Consider the following 24,830-nt stretch of genomic DNA (forward strand, 5'->3'; position numbering starts at 1 on the left):
TGGTGCACAACAGAGGCCATTGTGTGTCTTGAAATTGGGTTTCATAGATGTTCTTATGTGATAGCTCGTGGAATGGAATTACAAAAATTGGTAAGAAACCAGTGCCTGGGGAAGGGGTTGGTTTGCTCCCCTCTCTTTCTCTCTTTCTTTTTCCAGGAAGTCTAATTAACCATGGGTTCCTACTTTTTGGATTGTAAATTACTGCCCCAGGAGTCTGACCACTCCCTCTTGAAGTGTAACACCTGTGAACAGAGTTACCTGTTTTTTTTTTTTTTTTTTTTTTGAGGATTAAGGCTTTTATAAAAAACAAAACAAATCAAAACCCTAGTCTCTAGTAAGTTCGCAACTATGTATCTATATGAAGAGTTACCTGTTTCTGTGAGCATGCTTCATGTTAGAGACTCTGCATAAGGCCCTCAGCCACATAGGTTAGGAATTTTTTTTTAAAAAAGATGGAAAATCCCTAATGTTAGCATAGGTCTAAGATGATGCCAAATAACCTGTAAATATTATGAGAAACTGTAGATCAGGGCTCAGAATTTGGAGTGTTTGTTTTCCTCTGTCCCCTCCCCCCTCTCCCCCACCCCCCCATGTCCTCCTCGTGGTGTCCCCTCCACATAAACTAAAGCTTGGAGCTCTCCTCCTGCCCCAGAGTGCTGCTTGCCGCCTCTCCAAGTCTGTTTGCTGCAACATTTACAGTGAGGCATCACCTGTATCACTCAAGTCTAGGCTCTTCAGAGCTTTCTTCTGCCTGTGGCAACTCAAATGCTAATGTAGCCAGCATTGGTGGCCCTGGGTTTCAGCAAGTCCTGCTTGCCAAGAGACTTGATTGTCAGAGGTGGGCTCCAGAAAAGGAAGGTGGCTGGGGAAACGGGCCCTGATTTATGGAGTGAGGGGAGGAGAAAACTCACATTTGGATTAGGAATACAGAATCTCAGTCTCTAGGTTACAAAGACGGTTTTCATACTGTTGTGGGGAGTCCAACAGTAATGATGTCTGAGTCAGCTCATTTCAGGGACAATTTGCCCAGTTTTGAATGGAAAGTCATGTGTTTTGTGGCTGCGTGACTCACATGGCAAGCTGGAAGTGAGCTGCTAACATGTCCCGTGCCCTTTCCCACCGTGGTCTAACTCCAGAGTTGCTGCACAGTTTAATACATAGTGCCCTCTAGGTTCTCCTCAGCCTCTCCCTCCTCCATGTTCTTAAGCTTTTTAGATTTAGGAATTTATTTTAGAACCTAATGAAACCTATGAATGCCTACCTCAAAAATGCAGACACATCCTGCACAGAATTCTACCTATGGTTTCAGTGGATTCATAGATGCCCCAGAAGCCCATCAGGTTAGGACTTCTGCATTGTGTAGTCTCCTGAATCCCACTTATCTACTCTGTGGCTCTTATCACCGTGATGGGGACCCTGTTTCCTATTAGGAGGCCCCAGGTTCACATTCCAGCTGCTTCTGTGAAACTTCCTGGAATTTCTAAGGGGCCTCATGTGAGATTCAGTGTCCCAGATCAAACTTACTGTTCAGACTTGTTCCCTCACAGGCACAGCTAGATGGAATTGTCTTTGTGTGCAGGTGAATGGCCTATTTCCCCAGTAAGCCTTCGTATTTCAGGTGTGTTGCTGATACATTGGTAACCCTGGTATTGTTAAATTGGTTTCACAGCCTGCATTTTAAGGGGAGTATGGAATCCCTTACGCTTAATGTCATCACTCATGTGGCTGGGCCTGAACTGCCACTTGCTATTTGTTTTGTTTTTTAAAATATTTATTTTTATTTGGACACAATATCATCTTTATTTATTTTTGTATGTGGTGCTGAGGATCGAACCCAGGGCCTTGCACACGCTAGGCGAGCGCTCTACCACTGAGCTACAACCTCAGCCCTGCTATTTGTTTTTAATTGGGACTATTTGTCTTTGTTCCTTTGTTCTATTTTCCTGAATTCTGTTGGGTTAATCTAAATTTTTTTAGATTATTTCCTTTTATCTTTTCTTGGATATTATCTCCTTCTTTTAGCTGTAATTTCTTGTTTTAATTAAGGTTGCTGTAGAACAAAACAGCTGCAAATCTTTCTGTAAAAAGCCAGATAGTATCTTATGCTTTGTGGGCCACAATTTGTCTCTGTTCTTTTCTGAAGATGCAGATTTCACCTGGGACATTTCCTCTTTGGCCTGATAACTTCCTTGAGCATACTCACAGTGAGTGTATGAAGGCTAGTAACTCTTTGGGGAGATTTTTGGTTTTGTTTTTTTAAAGCTGAAAATGTCTTTTTTCTTCATTATTTGAGAACATCTTTGCTGGACATAGAATTCTATGTAGACGGGGGGGGGGGGGTTGTATTATTTTACTTGTAACATTTGTTATGTTATTGTCTTCCACAATGTTTTTGATGGGAGGTCAGCTGACATTCTTATGAATGAAGAATTGTTTTGTTTTGCTTTGCTTTGCTTTGACTGCTATCTTTCGCTTGGGATAAGAATGTCCCCCAAAGGCTTATGTGTTGCAGGCTTGGTCCCCGGGGCAGCAAGTGTTCAGAGCTGGGGCTCCTGGGAGTGAGAGTACTAACCTCATCAAGGGGTTGATCTATCAATGAGCTGATAGCTGGATGGACTGTTGGGAGGTGTTCCCAGTTGAAGGGAGTTAGTCCTTGGGGATTGTATCTCATCCCTGGCCCCCTTCTCTTTCCCCAGCCCTTCCTGGGTGCTGTGAGCCGAGCAGCTTTCCCCTGCATGCTCTGCCATGATGCTTCTGCCTTGCTGCAGGTCTAAAAGCAGTGGAGCCAGCTGACCCTGGACTACTAAGACTTCTGAAACCATGAGCAGAACAGGTCCTTCCTCCTCCATGTGGATTTTCTCAGGTGTTTTGTCCTGCAACAAAAAGCTGCCAAACACATACTGTAAGATTTTCCCTTTGTATTTGGTTTTCAGCAGTTTAACAATAATGTACCAATTTGACTGATTCTTGCTTCTTCTGTTTCAGGTCAGGCATCAGCTTTGATTAGTTCTTAATTAACCTGTCTTTGAATTCCCTGGGTCTGCCTTCTGTGTCTAGTCTGCTGTTCAACTCCCCTGGTGACTTCTTCATTTCAGATTATTTTCCAGTCCTTAAGCTTCCTCTCTCTTCCCTCATTCTTTCTTCTTCCTGCATTCTTTAACATAGTCATGATAACAGTCTTAGAGTCTTCATGCATGGCTCTCTGCTGATTTTTCCCTTAGTTATGGGTTTTACTTACTTGCTTCTTCGTGTCTTAGAAGTTTTGCTTTCATGCTGGACTTTTTGTTATAAATAGATAGCAAATGAACTAAACAATATTGTTTGTTTTATTTTCCCCAGAGAGCATGTTCTTCCCTCCTTCATGCAGCTAGGGTGAGGAAGGGAATCTGGCAGTTAGCTGAGCTGGAGCTGAACAACACCCTTAGCTTCAGTTTACCTCTGAATTCAAATGAGATTGTGGAGATTTGACCTTCAGTCCAATCCCTAGATTCCTGTGTGCTATAGGCAAGGGTCTCATTTCTTGATTTTCATCAAGATTTCAGCTGGGAGGAAGCTGGATTAGACCTTAAGTTGTTTCATCTCTCCAGTACAGCTGCAGCAGGACCCTGGACCCAAGCCACACCAGACTGGAGATCCTCTGTGTCCAGCTTTGGTCCCATCAGCCGTACTCAGCAGAGTCCCCCAGATACAGTGGTCAGGCCCTGAGATTTAGTTTTACATCTGGAGCTCCTCCAGATTCCAGATTCTAATCTGCGTAGCAGTTCACACTGTTGCTAAAGCTTGGCTTATTTCTTTTTGTCTAAGCAAAATGTTTTTATCTCTAAATTTGCCTCTCTGCCCACCTGTGCCCAGCCTGGCCATTCATGGTAGAAAGATACTTTGCTCAATATTCCTAAGAAGAACTCGTCCTTCTCTGGAATTTGATTCATTTAGACTTCTTTGCATCCCTGCTCCTTGATGGCTCTAAGGAAAAATACGCAGTGGAGTTCATCCAGTGTTTCCTCCTTGTTCTGATGAAAGCAGTGTCTGTTGAGGCCTGCGCTCTGCCCAGAACAGAGCTCCTTGGAGTGCATTCGATTTTTTTAAAAGAGACCCTGTGATCTCTTGTCACTGGGAGCCTCCTGCTGAGTTGCCTGCACTGTGTCCTACGTAGGAACCCTTACCAACAGACTTTTAAAAAAATACCTTTGTTTTATTTATTTATCTTTATGTGCTGCTGCGGGTCAAACCCAGTGCCTCATACATGCTAGGCAAGTGCTCCACTGCTGAACCCCTGCCCAGCCCCTCAACAGACTCTTCTGCATATCCCTTGGTCACAAGTTTTCCAGCCTTGTTCTTCTTAAGTTTTTTTACTTTTCCAGCCGAACCATTAGCTACTGCCTCTTTTGTCACCTCCAGTGTGTCACAAAGTGGCTACAACAGGGCCAGTACAATTAGTGTATACCCATAGGTCCAGCCATTTCTTCTTCTAGGCCAAACATGCAGTCACATGCTGCTGGACTTCTGTGCCGAGCAGCAGAGGGCTCGGTGACCTCTGGGAGGTGCCCAGAAGGACAGTGATCCATAGGATTGGGTGGTGCTATACACTCCAGCCCCAGGGTCTCCTGAACAGCCTGGGAGGCACAGCAGCAGCAAGGCAGCTGATCGCTTGCATAATCTCCTCTTGTTCTGAACCTTCTCAGAAAGTCACTCTTAGGACCGCTTGGTGAATGAGCTATCTGTTGTTTCCAAAACCCCAAGCAGCGCACTAGGTTTCGCTGGTGCAAAATTCTCAGCAAAAAAAAATTTTTTTTTTTTTCAGCGAAATTTAAAGACTCGAGATCTTGAGCTTAATTTAAAATGAGAGGCTGCATGGCTGTGAATTCCATTAGTGTTGTATTGAACCACCTGTAGGATCACACTTAGGGCTTATTTTTCAGAACTCTTGATCCAGTGGCTGTATGCTATAGGGGTCTGTTCAGGGCATTCCTAGAAGCTTCCTAGTACCGCGTCTCCGACCTGAGGTAGCGGTTGAAATTGTGCAGTCCCCACTTCTTTTCCCTGTTCTGCAGGACACACAGAAGCAAGGCCACAGCCCTGGGTTCTTTCCTGCTGTTTCCACTGTGCGCTTCCAGTGCTGTTACTTGTTTACTCACAGCCTGTCTTTTGTGGGCATGTGACTGCACATAATAAATTAAGAAGCTGTTTTGCCTCGTTTACCATGAACTGCTCTTGTTCCACTGACCACTTTTACTTATTTAGTTAGTTACTTGTTTTCGTGATGCTGGGGATCAAACCCAGGGCCTGCTTGGCAAGCTCTCTACCACTGAGTCAGCCCAACACCCATTTTCCACTTCTCCATTCCACCAGATCAACTCGTTCGTTTTTGGCCATGGGGAAGCTGCTATTTGCCTTGGTCCTCCAAGAGCAGTGGCCTGATTTCTGCCATTGCCATCTCACATGGGTCTCTTTCAGTGAGAAACCCCTCCTGGCATTGTGTGGGGAGGGGATTCATGCCAGCCTTGGACAGAGGTGGTGGTGGGAGTTGTCATTCATCCAGCACAGTGACCCTGCCCTTTAAGAGTCCTCCCAGACTGGTCTTGGGACCCTTTCCTGAGTTTCAGAAGTGGAATGAAGAGAAGAAGCATTGTCCCCCTGGCCAGGGCCCCAGGGCGTGAGGCACAGCAGGTGTGAGAGGAAGGAAGCTCAAACATCAGCTGCACTTCCTAGGACTCCCTGCAGACAGATGCCCATGGACCAGTTTCTTCTGGCCATGTTTATGTGAGGAGGTGTTTGTTAGAAATTGTATAAAGAAAGTTTACCCATTTTTTCCTGCTTCTGAACATTGCTATGAAAAGACATTGAACTGGCCCTGTTGCAGCCACTTTGTAATACACTGGAGATGACAGAAAGAAGAAAACAGAAATCAAGGGCCTTGAACCTAGCTTTAGCCTGACCTCCACCTCCTCTCTAGACTTCCTGTGTTTTTGAGCTACTTTAACTAGGCATTCTGTTCCTCAAGTAAAACCAGCCCCTCAAAAGAAGAGAACCAGGTGTCAAGAGGGGTCTCACTTTCAAGTCCTGGTTCCCAGCTCCACCCTGGCCATGGATGTGACACGTCTCAGTGGGCTCCTGATAGGTTCCCCCCCTTTTTTTTTCTTTTTTTTTTTAAGAGAGAGAGAGTTTTTTTAATGTTTATTTTTCAGTTTTCGGTGGACACAACATCTTTATTTTTATGTGGTGCGGAGGATCAAACCTAGCGCCCCACGTGTACCAGGCGAGCGCGTTACCACTTGAGCCACATCCCCAGCCTGGTCCCCCTTTTTTTAATATTTATTTTTTTAGTTGTAGTTAGACACAATACCTTTATTTTATTTATTTATTTTCATGTGGTACTGAGGATCGAACCCAGGGCCTCATATGTGCTAGGCAAGCATTCTGCCACTGAGCCACAGCTCAGCCCCAAGGTAGGTGCCTTTTTGACTCTGTTGTCTCAGTTGGGTTCCTGTGCCATGGTAGGACTGTTCCAACTACCACTGGATTTGAGGTATGATTTACCTTTAGTTTTTCATTTCTTATATTTGTGCACTCAGACGTGACAAGCTTTGTATTCTAGTGGTTGTAGTTAGAGAAAATCACATTCCATTGTCTTAACATTTGATGCCCCTTCAAACAGCCACCACAGAACTGGGTGCTCTCCCGGCATGACAGTTCTCTTCCTCTCCTGTGTTTCGCTTTATTTCAAAAGCAGATGCCAGTGCTTCTGCAGCATCCTGTGAAGTTTGGTGTGGGACATCTTATACCACAGTGCTCTCGTCTGTCAGGATGGTCACTGCAGGGCTCTGGGCATTGGATGGGTAGTCACAGAAGCACAGTGCCTTCTTTTGGTGCCCAGGAAGTGCAGACCTGGCTTGTTTTCATGAGGAAAGCACCAGTGACTGGAGAGAGAGGTCTGTCCACTGTGCTGCCAGTTTACTTGTTGAGACATCCCCTAACCATGCTGCCCAGGCTGGGCTCAAAAATCCTGGGCTCCAGCAACCCCTCCACCTCAGCCTCCCCTCCACCACAGCCTCCTCTAGCTTCTGGTTCTGTGTCTGCAACATGCAGAGGCCTTGTCACATCAAGGCCAGATAGAGACGCGTGGCTAGTTTCTGTTTCTTCATCTGTCTTCAGTCTACAAAATTTCATTGCTCATTCATCTATGGTTTCCACATTTTCCCTTATATGTTATACCTTCATTAAAATCACCTAAAATTAGAAAAAGTTATCTGGATTCAGTTTTTAAATGCTGGAGTAAGAACCATTTTCTTGCTGGGTACAGTGATGCATGCCTATAATCACAGTGGCTTGGGAGGCTGAGACAGGAGGATCGTGAGTTCAAAGCCAGCCTCAGCAATAGTGAGGCACTAAGCAACTCAGTGAGACCCTATCTCTAAATAAAATAGGGCTGGGGGTGTGGCTCAGTGGTGAGTGCCCCTGAGTTCAATCCCCAGTATGGGGTGGGGGAGAACCATCCCCCCTTGATATTTCTTGATCATGGAAATATCTAAAACAACAACAAAAAACAGAAACCTAGATTTTGAATCTGACCCATAACAAGATGCTGAGGAAGAATAGACAAATTCAGTGAAAATCAAACAAAAAATGAGAGAACTGCCTGAGCGGGGTCCTTGAAGACGACCAGCAGGGTGGCAGCAGCGGTGGTGGAACGAAGGTGAGAGCCCTGTGCAGGTGCAGGCCCAAGCACAGATGTGGGCAAGGTCCCGCAGGCAGCTCCAGAGGTGAGTGTGCCAGGCCCATCAGGACACAGGGAGGCTGGGCAGAACACAGACCCAAGCCACGCTGTAACAAGTTTTCTTTCTTTTTTTAATATTTATTTTTTAGTTGTAGATGGACACAAAACCTTTATTTCACTTATTTATTTTTATGTGATGCTGAGGATCAAACCCAGGGCCTCTCACGTTCTAGGCGAGCGCTCTACCACTGAGCCCAGCCCCAGCCCTTGTAATAAGTTTTCTGCTGTGAAGCAGGTTAAAGGAGACCCACGAGAGCATCCATACGATGGCTCTCGTCAGTGTGGGGATGTGGGCCTGACCACTCAGTCCTTGCCTCTCTGTGCCACCTTCTTCCACTCAGGACCGCAGCCGGGTTTCTTCCTCGCAGCTCGACAGTGCCTCTTGGGGGGGGGGGGTGCTGCAGTGAAGGCGGGCGGGTTCTCTTTCCTCTGGGTGTGCACCCAATCGTGCTGCGTCAAGTGGCGGCTCCGAGGAGAGCCTTGCTTAGCTCTCCTGGAGCCCCAGAAGCTTCGGTCTTTGAGGGCTCTCCATGTCTCTCCATAATGGTGCTCCAAAGCGACATTCCCACCAGCAGCAAGCAGGGTGCCCACTTCTGCACACCCTTGCCCAGCCTTGTTGCTTCCTTCTGGAGAGGCCGTGTGGGTAGTTTTGATTTGAGCTTCCCTGGTAGCTAGTGATGTTGAGCGGTTTTGTATGTGTTTCTGTGTTGCCGTTCATATGTCTTCTTTTCAGAAGTGTCTAGATATGTCTAATGCCCAGACTTCCCTAGAAAATCCAAGTCTCAATGCTGTATTTCCTGTAGTGTATACTGCTTTCTGCAGTAAGGAGAGGTTTATGTTTTGCAGTTGCTGTAGATTTCCAGTTAAATTCACATTTCAGGCCATTTTGTCCAACTTCACCCAAAAGTCATCACACTGAAACATTTCTTTTTCTTTAAAATGTTTTGGAGAAGAATCTTATGCTTCTGAGGGCTGGGGTTGTAGCTCAGTGGTAGAGCGTTTGCCTAGCATGTGTGAGGCACTAGGTTCGGTTCTCAGCACCACATATAAATAAAAAATAATAATAAAGGTACATTGACTACTAAAAAAATATTTTTTAAAAAAAGAATCGTATGCTTTAGGGCTGATAATTTGTTTTCTTCTTGATATAAGAAGTATTAACAACATTTATCCTGTTGTTTCCAAACAGGATGAGACTGTTGCACTTCTCAGGGCCAAGTCTGAGATTTGCAAAGGTGCCAAAATAATTCCAGAAAAATTAGAATATGTAAACAAGCATGCTATCAGCTGTTTTACAGTATGTGTGTTTTGGAGATCATGAGCCTGTAGTGGCCACAAGAGCCTGGAGGGATTAAAGATATAAATTTCAAACTCTGGATCCCTTCCTGCATTAGAATATCTGGCTGCAGTTGCATGTTTTCTGTGCTTGTGAAACTAGCAAGTGTAATTCCTCAAGGGGGAATGTTCATTACATTACTAAAAATAATGAATTATATTACTAAATAAATAACAGCAGGCTATGCATGGAGTTAGGATGAAAGTGTGCCAGGAACCAAGAATTACAACTAATCCAATTCCTGCCTCTTACACAGTGAGCTGCAGCCTGAGTCCACTTAGTCCACCCCACGCACAAACAGTGTGTCCTGTAGGCCACCCCTCGTGAGCCTTGCGTGGGCAGCATCTATGTGCTGAGCTTTGATCTCCCGACTTCTCCGTGTTTTCACATGAGGAACTGATGCGTGGCACAGGGGGCACACACCTCTCCTGATCCCGCTGTATTGTTGCTGTAGCGTGGCCCATTGGCTTGTTGCTCTCTAGTGCCCACAGGAGGTGTCTGGTGTTGCCTTGTGTCGTACTGCTATGTTTTAGTTCCTAGACAGTTGCAGTGTCAGGGTCCTTTTGCACTTCTGTCTCTGAGACTGTGGGAAGCCCCCAGTCACCCGCTCCATTAAGATCTAAAGATGTGTGTGCCCTTCGCTTGCCCGAGTCACCGTTGATGAGCTGCAGGGGTCTAGGCATGCTGTTGCTGCCTGCTGCTTGCATGTGGTGGGCCGCACAGTGGCCTGCACATCCCACCTCCTCATCCTTGGGTGGGACCTGTTTGCTTGCCTGGCAGAGCACTCCCCACCAGGAACGAGGAATCTGAGACATGCCATGATCCTGTCACTTGGTGCATGGAGAGGCCACAAGGCCACATGTGGGAAGCACACTGAGGAGGCAGCAGACGTGGCACAGGGTACTGCCTCGCTGCTCCACCAGCACTGTGAGGGGCCCTGGGTGTTCTGAGCCTCCACCGCCTGGCTCATTTCCCTCCCTCTGGTCTCCTCTGTTGGCCTCCCTTTCTCCTCTTGCCATTCACTGTGCATATTAGGGGAAGCCACCCTCAGCACATGACAGGGAAACCTCCCTGGCCTGGCCAGCTGCTTTGTGAGCCAGGCTTTGACGTCTTACCAGTGTACACAGGTAGAGTGGTTGGAGTATGAGCTGCTGCTTGACAAGGACCCCCACCCCAGTTTCTAGTCAGATGTCCCAGTGTTCTCCTTAAGCCCAGCTGCCACCCACTGCCCCCAGAGTCCTCCCTCAGCTCTGCCTTTGTCCTGTGACTGCCTTCCTGACACCTGGAGGTCCCTGTCTGATTGCTGGAGCACAGCAGACCACCTCAGAACCACAGGTGTGTCACTTCACAGTTTTCGTGACCAGGAGTCCAGGCACAGCTCTGCTGGCCGCCTGGCTCAGGGCCCTTGGTGCAGCTGCAGATATGTGGAGCTCATATTTTTATGCATTTATTTTAATTCTTATGTGTGTTGCTCTGCAAGATAATTGACGGAATTGTGGTAACCTCTGTAACTCATTATATAGAAGACTGGGAGCCCTTCTAGAGAGCTGGGCAGACACACAGAGCTGGAAGGTGGCAGCTAAGGTGAAGTAGCACCCTGGCTTTCATTCTGGAGGTGTACCTCTGTGCACGGTGTTCTGTTGGTAGAAAGAGGAAAGAGTAGAAAGAGGAAAGCAGTTCCTGGGATATTCAGGCTTAGAGAAATTCCTTCAGACTCACAGAATAGGAGTGCTTGGAGCAGAGAAAGGGGACATAAAAACCCTAGTTCACTTCACCAGCTCCCCTCTCTTACATATAATTAACAGTGAAGCTAAACATCATGAGAATTATGTGCCTTACTTACTGGTCCTTTCTCTCACATGACATGGAATTTCTTTCCTAGGAGCAATGTGTTCTTCCACTTAGCAGTGCTGTGTATGGTGGTCTCCAGCCTCTGCAGACCCTTGAACCCCATCCACAGATCACTTGCCTGGACCTCAGAGACTGGACGTACTGTTTGAGTACACTAACAACACAGTTCCCGAAAACTGAGTATTACTGTAGCACTCCTCCTTGTTCAGCTTGACCTATGGAAATAGAAAGCTATTGTAGGAGTGTTAAATGACTTAGCAGAGTGGAAGATAGCCAGACTTAAATACCTGGAAGAAAATGGGGTGGGGGATACATGCAAGCAAAGAGGTAAGAAGTAATCCAGTTCATCCTCAACCCCACAGATTCTCAGGAATTAGAAGCACCAGGCATTACAAATTGGGGGGGAGAGAGAGGAGGTCTGATACTAAAAGTAGGAAGAGTCAAAAGTTTGCACGAGAATAGAATCTCACCCAAGCACCCCAACACACCATACAGAGGAGGGGACTGACAGAACACCATGCACAGAGGTACGCGTCCAGAATGAAAGCCAAGGTGCTACTTCACCTTAGCTGCCACCCTCCAGCTCTGTGTGTCTGCCCAGCTCCAGAATGCTGGCACCAAGCTTCCTACCTGCAACCACCTCCTGCAGATGGGAAATAAGGCACCTTCTCTGGGGGCTTGATGACCCCAAAGAAAAGAACTGCCACAGGGTACTCAGAATCCTGAGCAAAACACCAGCTCATGAAGCACCCCTGCCATAGACTCGACCCTCCCTCAAATGTAGGCTCCAGTGAGCTTGAGCGCCTCACAGCCTAGATCTCCAGACTTAGTAGAGCACCCTGGGGAGAGAGAGGCCCTCAGAGGAAGCACAGAGTGCATGAGCAAAAGAAAACTTTAACTGAACAAGATGTTACTTTCAAAAATAAAAATAGAGATCCGGGGCTGGGGGTATAGCTCAGTTAGTAGAGTGCTTGCCCCATATGCACAAGGCCCTGGGTTCCATCCCCGGCACCACCAAAAAATTGAAATTTAAATAAATAAATAAATAAAAACACAGAACCAAAAAACTGGGAAACTAAAAATATGAGTGCTAAATTAAAATTAGTAAAATAATTGGAAAAATAAAGTTGAGGAAATGTCTTAGAAGATACCACAAAAATAGCTTATGGTAGAGCAGTTGCCTAGACAGTGGAATAGAAAAGATGAAGAGATGACTTAGAAAGGGTAAGAATTTTTAGAAACTTAATTCAGATGGTCCATTGTTTGACTGACTAGAGTTTCAGAAAAATGGTGGGCAAGAAATTATCAAAGTAATGAAAGAAGGCCATGGGGCTGGGATAGTGGCCCAGCGAGCACTTGCTTAGTATGTGTGAGACCCTGATTATCTGATCCCCAGGACCACACACACAAAAAAAAAAAGAAGAAAGAAAGAAAAGAAGAAAGGACAGACATCTTCAGTACCACTGAGAGAAGAAAATAAGCCCAGATTCAAGGCACATGAAATTGTAGAATACTAGGATAAAGAGAAAAAAAGTTTTACAAACTGAAAATCAGGTCTTATATCACTCAGAATTGAGGCCACAGGTCAAACTGCTGCCCCAAAATTCAAGGGAAAGGTGTATACTGAGAATCACAAATTACTTGTAGGAGACCCTCATCTTCTTTGAGTAAAGATCTGGGAAAATGTCTCCTAGTGCTTCTGACAGGGAGATGGGGAAAGTGGACATTTTGATATAAGCTCAGAGCACTCCTCAACAGTGGACTGCCCTGAGGGTGGGTCCTTCCATAGGCTGGGCTTGGGCTTTATCAGAGCCTAGTGGACCTGAGGGACATAGACACTCAACTCCAGCCCCCTCGAGCCTTCCTGTCTCACCCGAGGAGGCGGTAGGGAGCCCAGGCAGCCCTGGTGAAGGTCACTGCCCAGCCAGAGAGTCATTAAGAGACCTGTGCTATAATCCCACGTTATAGAACACTCCTCCACCCCACATATTATATAGCACACCCATCAGGCTCTCATAATAACAATAAGTCGCTGACAGACCTGCAATTTCTACACCCTAGTTTAAGGAGGAGTCTCTAGGGAAACTCTGAAACAACAGAGCTACAAAGCAGGCACACTAAAGAAAATTTTAGCATTTGATACCTTCAGTAGAGTAAATACAGCCTAGTTCCAAAATTAATGATAGACATCAAACCACAGATCCTATAGTTTAGAGGATGCCAAACAGGATAACCAAAAATTTTTAGACCTCAGCATATCATATGAAAAACTGCAGACAATCAAAGACAACTGTGCACACCTATAATCCCAGTGACTCAAAAACCTGAGGTGGGAGGATCACAAGTCAGAAGTCAGCCTCAGAAACTTAGTGAGGTGCTAAGCAACTTAGCAAGACTGTGACTCAAAAATAAATAGGGCTGGGGTTGTAGCTCAGTGGTAAAGCACCTCTGGGTTCAAGCCCTAGTACAAAAAAAAAAAAAGAAAAGAAAAGAAAGACAATCTTGAAAGAACCTAGAAGTTTAAAAAACAAAAGGAGGAGGAGGAGGAGAAGTTCACAGAATACATGCAAGCAAAAAGAGAAGTGGGGGGGGCTGGGGTTGTGGCTCAGTGGTAGAGCGTTTGCCTAGCATGCATGAGGCACTGGGTTTGATCCTCAGCACCACATAAAAATAAAAGATATTGTGTCCACCTAAAAAATAAAAAAAGGGAGAGAGAGTGGCTAGGGATGTGGCTCAAGTGGTAGCGCGCTCGCCTAGCATGCGTGAGGCACTGGGTTCAATTCTCAGCACCACGTAAAAATAAAATAAATATTTTTTAAAAAAGAGAGAGAGCAATGGGGTCAAATAGCTGAAGTCCTAAAGCAAAAAATCCATCAACCCAAAATTCAGTATCCAGCAAAGTTATCTTTCATAACTGAAGAAGGGCTTGCTTAGGCGAATAATGGAGGGATGTCATCAATAATAGATCTCCTTGAGAGACATGTCACAAGAAGTTCCTTAGAGAGGAGGAAGGTAATGTAGGTAAGAAACCAGAGCTACCTAAACAGAGGGAGAGCTCTAGTGAAGGAATGAGAGTAAATTTCTTAGCTATCTGACAGACAACAGCTTATTCAGAACTGTAGTAGCAGCCATATATTTGGTGATTGTAGCTCATGAATCAGTGAGTGAGTGACAGCAGTATTGTGAGCGCAGGGAGTGCTGGGCAGTGAGAAGATCTCACCACCCGCAGGCAGTGCAGTGTCATTTGGAAATGGGCAAAGATGAGTTGTAAATATGTATTGCAGGGCTGGAGTTGTGGCTCAGTGGTAGAGCATTTGCCTAGCATGTGTGAGGCCCTGGGTTCGATTCTCAGCACCACATATAAGTAAATGAACAAAATAAAGGTCCATCAATGTCTAAAAAAAATTTTTTAAAAAAAATATGTATTGCAAACTCAAGGACAGAGACTCAGAATTTTTTGAAGAGCAGCATACTTAATATGCTTAACGAGGAGAGAAAATGAAATCATGAAACGCTCCAGTAAAACCGAAGAAGACAGTAAAAGAGAAGAAGAAAGAAAAAGTCACCAATGGAAAATAATTATAAATATGATAAGATAGTCATCCACTGAAAAAGTGAATGGCCTAAACTCACCAGTAGATAGACTGTCAGGGTGGATTAAAACTCAAAACCCATTTATATGTTGTTTACAAGAAACTCATTTTAAATATAGATTTTAAACTATGATCATACTAATAGATGAAAGTTAAAGAATCTTTGTTAATTTCAGAAAAAGCAAACAAGATGAAGAGAATGAAAGGACAAACTGCAGACTGAGAAGCAATTTTGCAAGTACACCAGTGTTAAAGGCCTGTCATCTAAAATACACACAGAGCTCTTGAGGCTCAGAGATAGTTAGGGCTGGGGCTCCGTGGGAGAGCACTCACCTAGCACGTGTGAGGCACTGGGTTCAATCCTTAGCACTACATAAAGATAAACAAAGGCATTGTGTCCATCTACCAATACAATAATAATAATAATAATAACACCTCAAGAGATAATAAGACAGCCCCATTAAACAACAACCAGAAGATCTGAGAGGAGTTCTGCCAGAGATGCCCAGATGGAAGCTAAGCACACAACAGTCTGCTGGGCACACACGGATAGGGAATTGCAGACTAAGCAATCCTGAGGCACCACTACCAGTTAACATGGTCCAGATCCAAAGCACTTGTTGCAGTGCCAGGTACCACTGGATGTGGTAGCAGACGGACTCACTGTTGGTTGCTCCTGGAATGCAAGTGGTACAGCCTCTTGGAAGTGAACATGGTAGTTTCTTGCAAAACTAAATACTCTTATCATGTGATCCAGCAGTCACACTCCTTGGTGTTGACCCCAAGGAGCTGAAAGCACATGTTCACATGAAACCTAGGCACAGAAGCTTATGACAGCTTCATTCATAATTACCAAAGCTTGGAAGCAGGGAATCGATGATCAAACAGTGGGGGCTGGGGCTGGGGCTCAGTGGTAAAGCACTTGCCTTGCATGTGTGAGGCACTGGGTTTGATCCTCAGCACCACATAAAAATAAATAAAGATATTGTATGTTCATCTATAACTAAATAAATATAAATAAAAATTTTTCAAACAGTGGTACATCCAGATGCTTGGAATAGTATTCAGGAAGGAAGAGAGCTGTCAAGTCACAAAAAGACAAGAACTTCAGATTCATAGTGCTAAGGGAAAGAAGGCAATCTGAAAAGCTACACACTATCTAAATCCAACTCTGTGACACTCTGGAAAGGGCAAAACTAGGGAAATAGTAAAAAGATCAGTGGTTAAGTGCTCTCAGGGTTCAGTCCCCAGTACCAAACAAAAAACAAATGATGAGATAGATGTAGGGCAACATAAACAGCAAGCCCTGTTGTAAACTGTGGGCTTTAGTTGATAACATTATTTCCACACTGCTCCATTAATTGTAACAAATGTACTGCAGTAGCATAAGATGTTAAAAATAGGGAAAGTGGGGAAAGGGCGGGAAATATATCAGGACTCTGCTTTGTACTCAATTTTTCTGTAAATAGAAAATTGCTCTAAATAATAAAACTAAGTCTTAGAGATGCTTCTGTGCTGCAGAGCTGGAGGTGGGAATCTAGGGGGTGCTGCTCTTCTGCAGAGCTGGAGGTTGAAGTCTTAGGGGCGCTGCTGTGCTGCAGAGCTAGATGTGGGAGTCTACGGGGCACTGCTGTGCTACAGAGCTGGAGGTTGGACCCAGGAGCCTATTAATGTAATATAGCCACAGGAGGCAGCTGTCAGCTCCAGCCAGACACCACCACAAGCTGGGTGTACAGGGAGGAATTGTGGCAGTAGCACGCCCCACAGGTGAGGGTGCAGCTACACAAGGGGCTCTCCAGTGACCGTGCTGCTGCTGCCCACTGTGGGCCCCTGGGGGGGGGGGGGTCTGCATCCCTGGCCTCCTGCCTTCAGCAGAGCACTCTGAGGGCTGGTGGGAGCAGAGTGTCCAAGGCATGTTCTTTTCCCCAGGGAAATCCATACCTGGCTTTGCTCTGCAAGCAGAGTGGCCGCTGCCTTCCTGCACTAGGGAGGAGCTCTTGGTCAGAGGAAAGGGCTTTCTCCAGTGTCAGCCTTTGTTCCCTATGTGATGCTGAAAGGAGAAAACCTCAGGCATCTTCCCCTTTAAAAAAATTCATACATTTTTATTTATAATTCTGCGTAATGCTGGGGTCACTGGCATGCATTGGCACACATACATGTACATGTGGCCATGTGATTTGGCCAGTTTCGCTCCCCAGTGCTCCTATCCTGTTCCCCTTTCCTACTGGTCTCCCTTCTGTTTTCACGAGATTCCCTGTTCTTTGTTTTTCCTTTTTCCTCTCTAGCTTCCACCTAGGAGAGAAAACTCTGTGCCACCCTTGACTTTCTGAGTTCAACTTATTTCACTTAACATAATGCTCCAGCCATTGCCACTTTTTAAAAATTTTTATATATATACTTTTTTAGTTGTCAATGAATCTTTTATTTATTTATATGCAGTGCTGAGGATCAAACCCAGGATCTCACACATGCTCAGTAAGTGCTCTACACTGAGCCACAACTCCAGCCCATTCTCGCTTAATTTTTTTCCTTAGTTGTTGATAGATCTTTATTTTATTTATTTATATGCAGTGCTGAGAATCAAACCCAGTGCCTCGCACATGCCAGGCAAGTGCACTACCGCCGAGCCACAGTTCCAGCCCTCCTGCTTACTTTTTTCTTTTTTTAATATTTATTTTTTAGTTGTAGATGGACACAATACCTTTATTTCACTTACTTATTTTTATGTGGTGCTGAGGATTGAACCCAGGGCCTCGCACATGCTAGAGGAGTGCTCTACCGCTGAGCCACAACCTCAGCCCCCTCCTGCTTACTTTTTAATTGAGCTTTTAGTTGATAGCTTCCGTGGCCCCTTTTGGATTTGTTTGTATTTGTGACTTAACATTTTTTTCATCCCTCCGTTGAAGCCTTACTTCTGAAACCCACACGTGCAGCCAGCCTGAAGATCTCGTGGGGGGCAGGGGGAGGGAGGCCTTCAAGGGTGGGGGCTTTCTACATCCTGAGGTGCACGGCCTGTGAGGCTGCGTGGATTACAGTCACTGGAGGGGAGGTGAAGGTACACTTTCCTGCATGTATGTTGCACTTTAGTAACTAAATTCAGAAGGCAACCAAGTTGCCTGAACCCTTGGTGGCCCAGCAGCAGTCCTGTCTGTGCTGCTGCCTGTGGCTGTAGGCACCACTGTGGCAGCAGCACCCCTTGCATATCGCCGGCTCTGCACAAGGGGCCTCCCGGCTCCCGGTTCTGCTTCGCACCTAACTGCGGTGGTCATGGCTATTCAGTGAGCTTAGCTTGCGTGGGTGACTAATGTGACCTGGGCATGGCTGAGTACTAAGTCTTGGCGTCTGTTACCATAAGCCCTCCTGCTTTGTCCTTCCTTTAAGATGTCCTTGACCACTTGGGGCCTGTACACTTCCAGTGACTTTCACTGCCTGCTTGAAGTCTCAAAGAAAAAACATGTCTCTTTCCCCTCAAAGAAAAAACATGCTAGAATCTACCTGGAAATAACTGAAGGCGTGAATGTCACTACTGTTGGAACCTTCCTGTCCCTGAAAGTGTGTGCCCTGCCACTTGAGTAGCTCTTTAGTTTCTCTCAGTGTTTTACAGTTTGCTATATAAAGGTCTTACACATCTATTATTATGTTCAACCCTAGGGCAGGGTTGAGGCTATTGTGAATGGTAGTGTTTTTTAAAATTACTTTTTAGCTATTTGTTGTGCTAGAAAAGTTTTTATATATTGAAAATACTTATTGATTAGAATGAGTTTTTATGAAATTAAAGTATATATCACTTTTAAGAATCATTCAGTGTTCATATCATGGTGGGAATAATGTGTAAACTGAGGAACATAAAGTTGGATTATCCCCAGAGTTGCAAGGAAAAGCTTATTCCTAAGCAGGTGGGTCCTGTGAGCCTTGCTGGGGCCTGCTGCCTCTCAGCTGGTGTGTCTGGAAGCTTGGACGCTGAGCCTGCCCAGCCAGCCCACCAGGGGCACTGAGGCAGCCCTGGAGCAGCTTGGCCATGGTCCTACCCCGTGGCTGCTCTGAACCCTCCAAGAGGGAAGACAGTCAGTGCTGCAGACTCCTGAGGGGATGGGCCAGGGTGGCTTCCTTCAACTCTCACGTGCTCTGTTTTCTCAGGTCTACAAAGGAGAATTCCAGCTACCTGACTTTCTGAAGGAAAAACCCCAGGTACTGTACACTGTATCTGCTTCCTCCTGCTGTATAAGAGATGGGATCTTGCATCAAACTAATCTTTCTAAAGACATCCTGAAATTTAAAAAGTCAAAATTAGGAAAACAAAAGAGAAAAATAGGAAAGAGATCATGATATGTGCTGGTGGTAGGAGGATTGGCATCAGTGCCTGGCAGTTTTAACAATCTTGATTTCAAGGAGCTCAGTAGCTTCCAAAACTAGGGAAATTCCTATTGATAGCTGAAACCAAGGCCACATAGTGTTTCCCACGTAGGAGGGTGCTGTGGTGAGTCTGCCCTGCTTCAGATAAGCAGAGTGCAGGCCACCCTCTCTGTTCTCACTACACTCCCCCCATGGCCCTCCGGTTTCCTCGCTTAGCACCTACAGGACCCAGCCGTTAGCCCTCAGGAAGAGTGGCCAGAGTTTGAAGCTTGTTAACTTTTCCTTTCAAACCAGAGTTGTTCCTGATAACTTCACACCCACTTGCTTTCCACCATGGCTTCCTGATACACGGGGAACAGGGAGCATGATGGCTGACGGGCCAGGAGTAGCTCCTCTGGGCTCCCCAGTCACCACAGGCAGGGGTTGGAAGGAACAAGGGCCACTGCTGGAGGGCAGCTGCCACCTGCCATCTCCCGATGCTGCTGTCAGTGCTCAGCTTCTTGGTCGGGGTGAGGCTCAGCCCTGAACTCAGTTCCAGGCTCTTCTAGATGCCACCACACGCAGACTTGTGAGGTGTGCATGAAGTAAGCCTGGAGCAGATGGCTGCCCACTGAGAAAGGCCCGACTCACAGCAGAGAGGTCACAGGACAGCCACCAATCCCTGATACCTGTTGCTTGAGAATTTCAGAGTTCTTTCAAGGCATTATATTTTAAAAAAATATTTTTAGTTGTGCACGGACACAATAACTGTATTTTGTTTATTTATGTGGTGCTAAGGGTCAAATCCAGTGCCTCACATGTGCTAGGCAAGTGCTGTGACACTGACCCATAATCCCAGATCCTAATCTCGTATATTTAATGAAATTCATCAATCCAGTCATTTCATTTACTCAGCAGATGTTTACTGGGTATCTATAATACATGAGAAATTGGAATTCATCCTTAGGCATTTGAGGAAAAAGAAAGATCTTCCCAAGAGACTCCTGATTTATCTGAAAAAACTTTGATCAACTTACAGATAGAGGTGTGCAAGGCTGTGGGCCTGACGTCCCAGAAATCTGGGTGGGTCATAAGTGGACTCTCACACAGAAGCTGCAGTCATCCAAGCCAGAGAACGGTCCAAGAGGCAGTCTTGAAGGGACGTCAGGTCCAAGGCTGGTTTGGATGAATGTGGAGGACGCAGAAAAGGGAATTGAGACTGAAACTAAGGGGATAACCCTGGCCCATGGCACATGAAAGTCATTTGCAGTAGATTGTAGACCTAACTGGGAAAGACAGAATAAAGAGGTTGTTAGAAGACCACGCAGGAGAATATCTTCATGACCTTCAGAGGAAAAATCTTCTTAAACAAGTCCTAAAAGCACTGATCATGGGTCTGGGGCTGTGGCTCAGCGGTGGAGCGCTCACCTTGCCCGTGCAAGGCCCTGGGTGCCATCCTCAGCACCACATAAAAGTAAATAAATCAAATAAAAGTATTGTGTCCACCTACAACTGAAAAGTGTTTTGTTTTTTGGTGTTTTTTTTTAAAGCACTGATTATTTAAAGATGGACAATTTGAACTGTTAATTTGAACTGTTCTGAGAATATGTACTTATTAAAAATCATGAAGAATAATAAGTCTTAAGCAGGAAAAATGTTTGAAACAAAGGACTCACTTGTAGAATATAGATAATTACTACAAATCAATATAAAAAGGTTTTTAAAAATTGGGCAAAAGACTTGCAGCCATGTCAGAGCCCTGTGGTTAATGTGGTTCAGCTCACACATAAACTTCACTTGGGAGACTTCAAGGGTTCAATCTCCCTCTCTGGAACCCGGGAAGCCAGTCAGAGGCTTCGTTGTACAGCAGCTGTAGACTGTGTTTATTGGGAAGTCTGGGCTCAGAGCTTGCAGACCCTGCCCGATGTCTCAGTGGAACAGACACACTGGGCCAGCCAACTTCAAGGACTTTAAAGCATCTTTTCTTCCCTCAACAGACGGAGCCTATGGAGTAGCAGGGCCTGGAACCTCCTTCACACCTCGAGGTGAGGATTGGGCTTCACTCCTGGGTTCTGGGGTGTCCCCCTGGACTGTCGCAGAAGGCCACATCACCAGGTGGAGAGCACAGCTTTGGAGTCAGGTGCCTGGGTTGGAATCCTTCCTCGGTCACTTGTGTGGCATTGAGCAAATTACTTAACCTCACTATGTCCTAGTTTCTTCATCTGTAAAACAAAGGGCTGAAGATACAGCTCAGTGGTAAGAGTGCTTGCCCAGCATGCATGAGGCCCTGGGTTCAATCCCAGCACCACCAAAAAAACAAAGAGTGCCACCTGTAAGATAAAGAGGTCACTGGTAGCACTTAACACCCTCTCGTCTTCAGGGACACACAAATAGAGTTAGGTGTTACCTTGGTGATGAAGGGGTCTGACATCATGACTATGGAGAAAACCTGTAGACAGACAAGCCCACTCACCTTTTGCTGATGAGGAAACTGATCTCAGAGGGAGCAAGATATTAGGTCATCTCATGGAGCAAGAGGGAGCCCAGAGCTAAAGAGCATCTTCTCTTGACTTGTCACCAGGCTCTCCCCACTGCCCCTGCTGCTTGCTCTTTCTGCTGGACTTGGACGAGTATGTGTGTATGAGATTTTTTTTCTTCTGTTTGGTTTTTCAAGATTGCCCTTACACATTTATTTATTTATTTATTTGAGACAGGATCTTACTGCTAAGTTGCTGAGGCTGGCAATCCTCCTCCCCAGCCTCCCCTGTAGCTGGGATTGCAGGCACGGGCCACTGTGCCTGGCCCTTGCTCTACTTAGTGTATCATGCTGTCTGAGATGGCTTGTAAGGGCTGAGTGTTGAGTGGCCAGCACGCCTTCCCAGTCCCCTGGGGACTGGGTGCATGTGCGTCCTCAGGTCGATTGTGGTGAAGCTGGTTCTGAACCCAGGTCTCCTGGCAGAACTGCTCCCAAGTGCTCACACCCCAGGTCATTTGGAGCCCAGACAGCATCTCTAAACACATGGTCATGATTTTTTTTCTTTAGTTTGCTTGCTGAATTTCTGTTTGGTTAGTTGGGTTTTGGTGCTGCATATTGAACCCAGGGCACTTAACCACTGAGCCACATCCCCAGCCCTTTTTCTATATTTGGTAAGAGCAAGGTCTTACTGAGTTGCTAAGTGCCTTAGCTAAGTTGCTGAGGCTGGCTTTGAATTTACAATCCTCCTCCCTCAGCCTCCTGAGTTGCTGGGATTACAGACATGCACCACTGCACCTGGCCTGATTTTTGCTTTTATTTTTACTTTATATAATAACCATGTACTGAGTGCATTCTTCAAACCAGGCATAAGCCCACAAGTGCACTCTGTTTTTAGTTATCTATTAATTATGTTCACATAATATATAGTTATATATATATATATATATATATATATATATTCATTCTTTCAGTTCTCAAAGCATTCTGGCAGGTAAATGTTATTATTCCTGTTTTCTTAACTTATTTTTTAATTTTAATTTGTTATATATGACAGCAGAATGCATTACAATTCATAGTACACACATAGAGCACAATTGTTCATGTCTCTGGTGGTACACAAAGTAGAGTCACACCATCTGTGTCTTCATACTTGTACTTTGGGTAATGATGTCCTTCTCATTCCACTGTCTTTCCTACCCCATGTTATTCCTGTTGTTGTAGATGAGAAAACTGAAGTTAAGTAAGAGAGATTGAGTGGGAGATCTTTGTGGTTCGCTATATTTATGGAGCGCTGCTGTGTCACTGAGTTAATAGGTTTTAGAATCACAGTTGCCTTTTTTCCAAGGTGCAGATGCTGCGTGTCCCTACCATGTCCTCTGCACACCCTTTGCATGCCCCCTTGCATACAGACTTGCATGTCCAACCACTGTCCTGCATCCTGGATGATTTTGTTCACCCAGGTGGCCTCAGCATCCGCAGGTGGTACCCCAGGCCTGCTGATGCACAGGGGCCTCCTTGACCCACTGGCTGGTCCATGAGAGAAGGCGTTGCCTGTTGACCCGGCTCTGGGGCGCCCAGGGCAGTGTTCCACCCTGGCCTGCTGACTGAGCCTGTGGGTGCCCAGCCCTCAGGGAAGCTGGGGGCTGCCGCGCATCCTGGGACATGCCCGTCCCTGGTTTCTTGGGTCCCTCTACATCTCGGTGTGGCACGTGCTCTCTGGCACTTTCTCTGCAGGGTCTCAGTGTGCACCTGTTCAGATGGCCAAGGTATCAAGGTGACTGCGGCACCCTGGATGCGGTGCCCTCAGTGGCTTCACTGAGCCGTGCCCAGGGTAGGGCTGCCTCTGCACTTTGCACAGAAGTCACTTGCAGGTGCGCGGGGCAGTCCTGCAGTGCCTGCCCCGAGCAGGGATGGAGGCAGGAGGCAGGGAGCCCGGGAGTCCTAACGCTCTGTCTGTCTGCCCCAGGGAGCTGCGGAGCCCAGCGGAGCCCAGGCGGCCGGCCGTCTCCTGTGCACTCCAGCCCCTCCTGCCAAGAGCAGGTGTCCGCTCCTGTGGATAAGGAGCCAGGGGACAGTGCCCTCAGTTAGCCCTACTCTTGTCCTCATCTTTTCTTAACAGATTCCAAACTTCGTTTTCAAGGGGAGGGTTTAAAAATGGTATTCTGTAAGCAAAATGGGCAGTTTCATTTTGGGATAGGTTGTCTGTACTTGGTCCAATGTTTCGTAGAACACTTGTGCCTGTTTAAATGTATTGATGTGGATAATATTAAATATCTTAATTATTTAAGTAATTCATTGTATTGTTTCTGAGAAGTTGGGAAATTACCGTATACATTTACAACTTAATGACTTTTGTATTTTATTTTTCAAAATAAAAGCTTTGAATGTGGAGCATTTCTGCAGTTGCGTATTTTCATTGGTGATTTCAGAGAAGCACAGACCTGGTTCTTTTAAGCTGGGCCCTGCAGACCTTCCCCTCAGGCGTCCTTGCAAGGAAGTCCTGCATGATTCATAGAGACCTGCTGCGGCCCGTGGTCCAAATCCTGTTCTGCTCCTCACTGGCCGCTGTGTTCAGAGTGGAGGAGTCAGTGTTCCCAGACTGTTCTGGAGACCATTGTCATGGAACAGAGAGACTATGTCAGAACACCCACGTGGCCAGGTGTCTTCTCATCCTGCCCGACCCCTGTCCACCTCCTATCGGTCCACGTCAGGAATTGCAGTCTTTTCTGCCCTGCCACTCAGGCCAAAACCCCGGGTCCTACCTGACTCCTTCCGTCTTTCCCACCCAACTTCAGATGACCCCTAGAACCTACCCCATTCCCTCCACCTCCTCACCCACCTCAGCCTGGCTCACCTAGCTGGCCCAGCGGGCCCCAGGACCCCTCCTGCTCACCCCTTGCCCTGCCCCTCAGTTTGAAGTGACATGTAATGCCAGATTCATGGGACCCCAGGAGCCGAATCCGATGCGGTCACACAAGAGTCTTTATTGCAAGCTCGAGCCTGGACTCACAACCATTCCCGACACAGCGGTCCCAGGGAGTGAGTCCCAGTCCTTTGTTCAGTGAGATTTTATAGGTTTTGGGGGGATACTCTATGCATCACAACATCACACAGCAAATCATTCCACACCGCAGGAAAGTCAGACAACAACTCTTCATTGATTAGCACATTCACTGGCGGGAACAAGTTGGGTAGGGGTGATTGATTAGTACAAGAGGGGGATTCCTTTGAACTGATTGGTTTAGGCCACGAGGGGTGTACGTGCTAAACTACATGATTTCCCAACATGTTATCAACCACCATAAAGTACTGGGGGGCCGGTCATCTGGCATCCCAGGTATTTTCCCTGACTCATGCTGATTGGAGGTTGCTATGGGTCCTCATCTAGCCTGAGTCAGGGACACCTGGCGCCACAGATCTCTCCTGTTATTTGCAGACAAACAACTCAGCAGGGTGGGTATGTGCTTA

At 46.2% G+C, this 24,830-nt stretch overlaps 1 protein-coding gene across 5 annotated transcripts in view; it reads left to right on the forward strand.

Annotated features, from left to right (window-relative positions):
* The window catches only part of Tpst1 (tyrosylprotein sulfotransferase 1), a 95,131-nt gene extending 71,375 nt beyond the window's left edge, over positions 1-23,756 (forward strand). For all 5 annotated transcript variants that reach the window (XM_046454578.2, XM_058582684.1, XM_046454577.2 and 2 more), the window contains 3 exons: positions 18,692-18,742; positions 20,884-20,931; positions 23,329-23,756. In XM_046454578.2, coding sequence (XP_046310534.1) covers positions 18,692-18,742; positions 20,884-20,901 — 69 coding nt within the window. In that variant the 3' untranslated portion in view covers positions 20,902-20,931; positions 23,329-23,756. The remainder of the gene's footprint in view (positions 1-18,691; positions 18,743-20,883; positions 20,932-23,328) is intronic.
* The last annotated feature ends 1,074 nt before the right edge of the window (positions 23,757-24,830 follow it).

The sequence above is a fragment of the Marmota monax genome, unplaced genomic scaffold (genome assembly GCF_021218885.2).
Source record: "Marmota monax isolate L192 unplaced genomic scaffold, Marmota_monax_Labrador192_F-V1.1 WCK01_AAM20220418_F8-fsc00086, whole genome shotgun sequence".
Taxonomy (NCBI): domain Eukaryota; kingdom Metazoa; phylum Chordata; class Mammalia; order Rodentia; family Sciuridae; genus Marmota; species Marmota monax.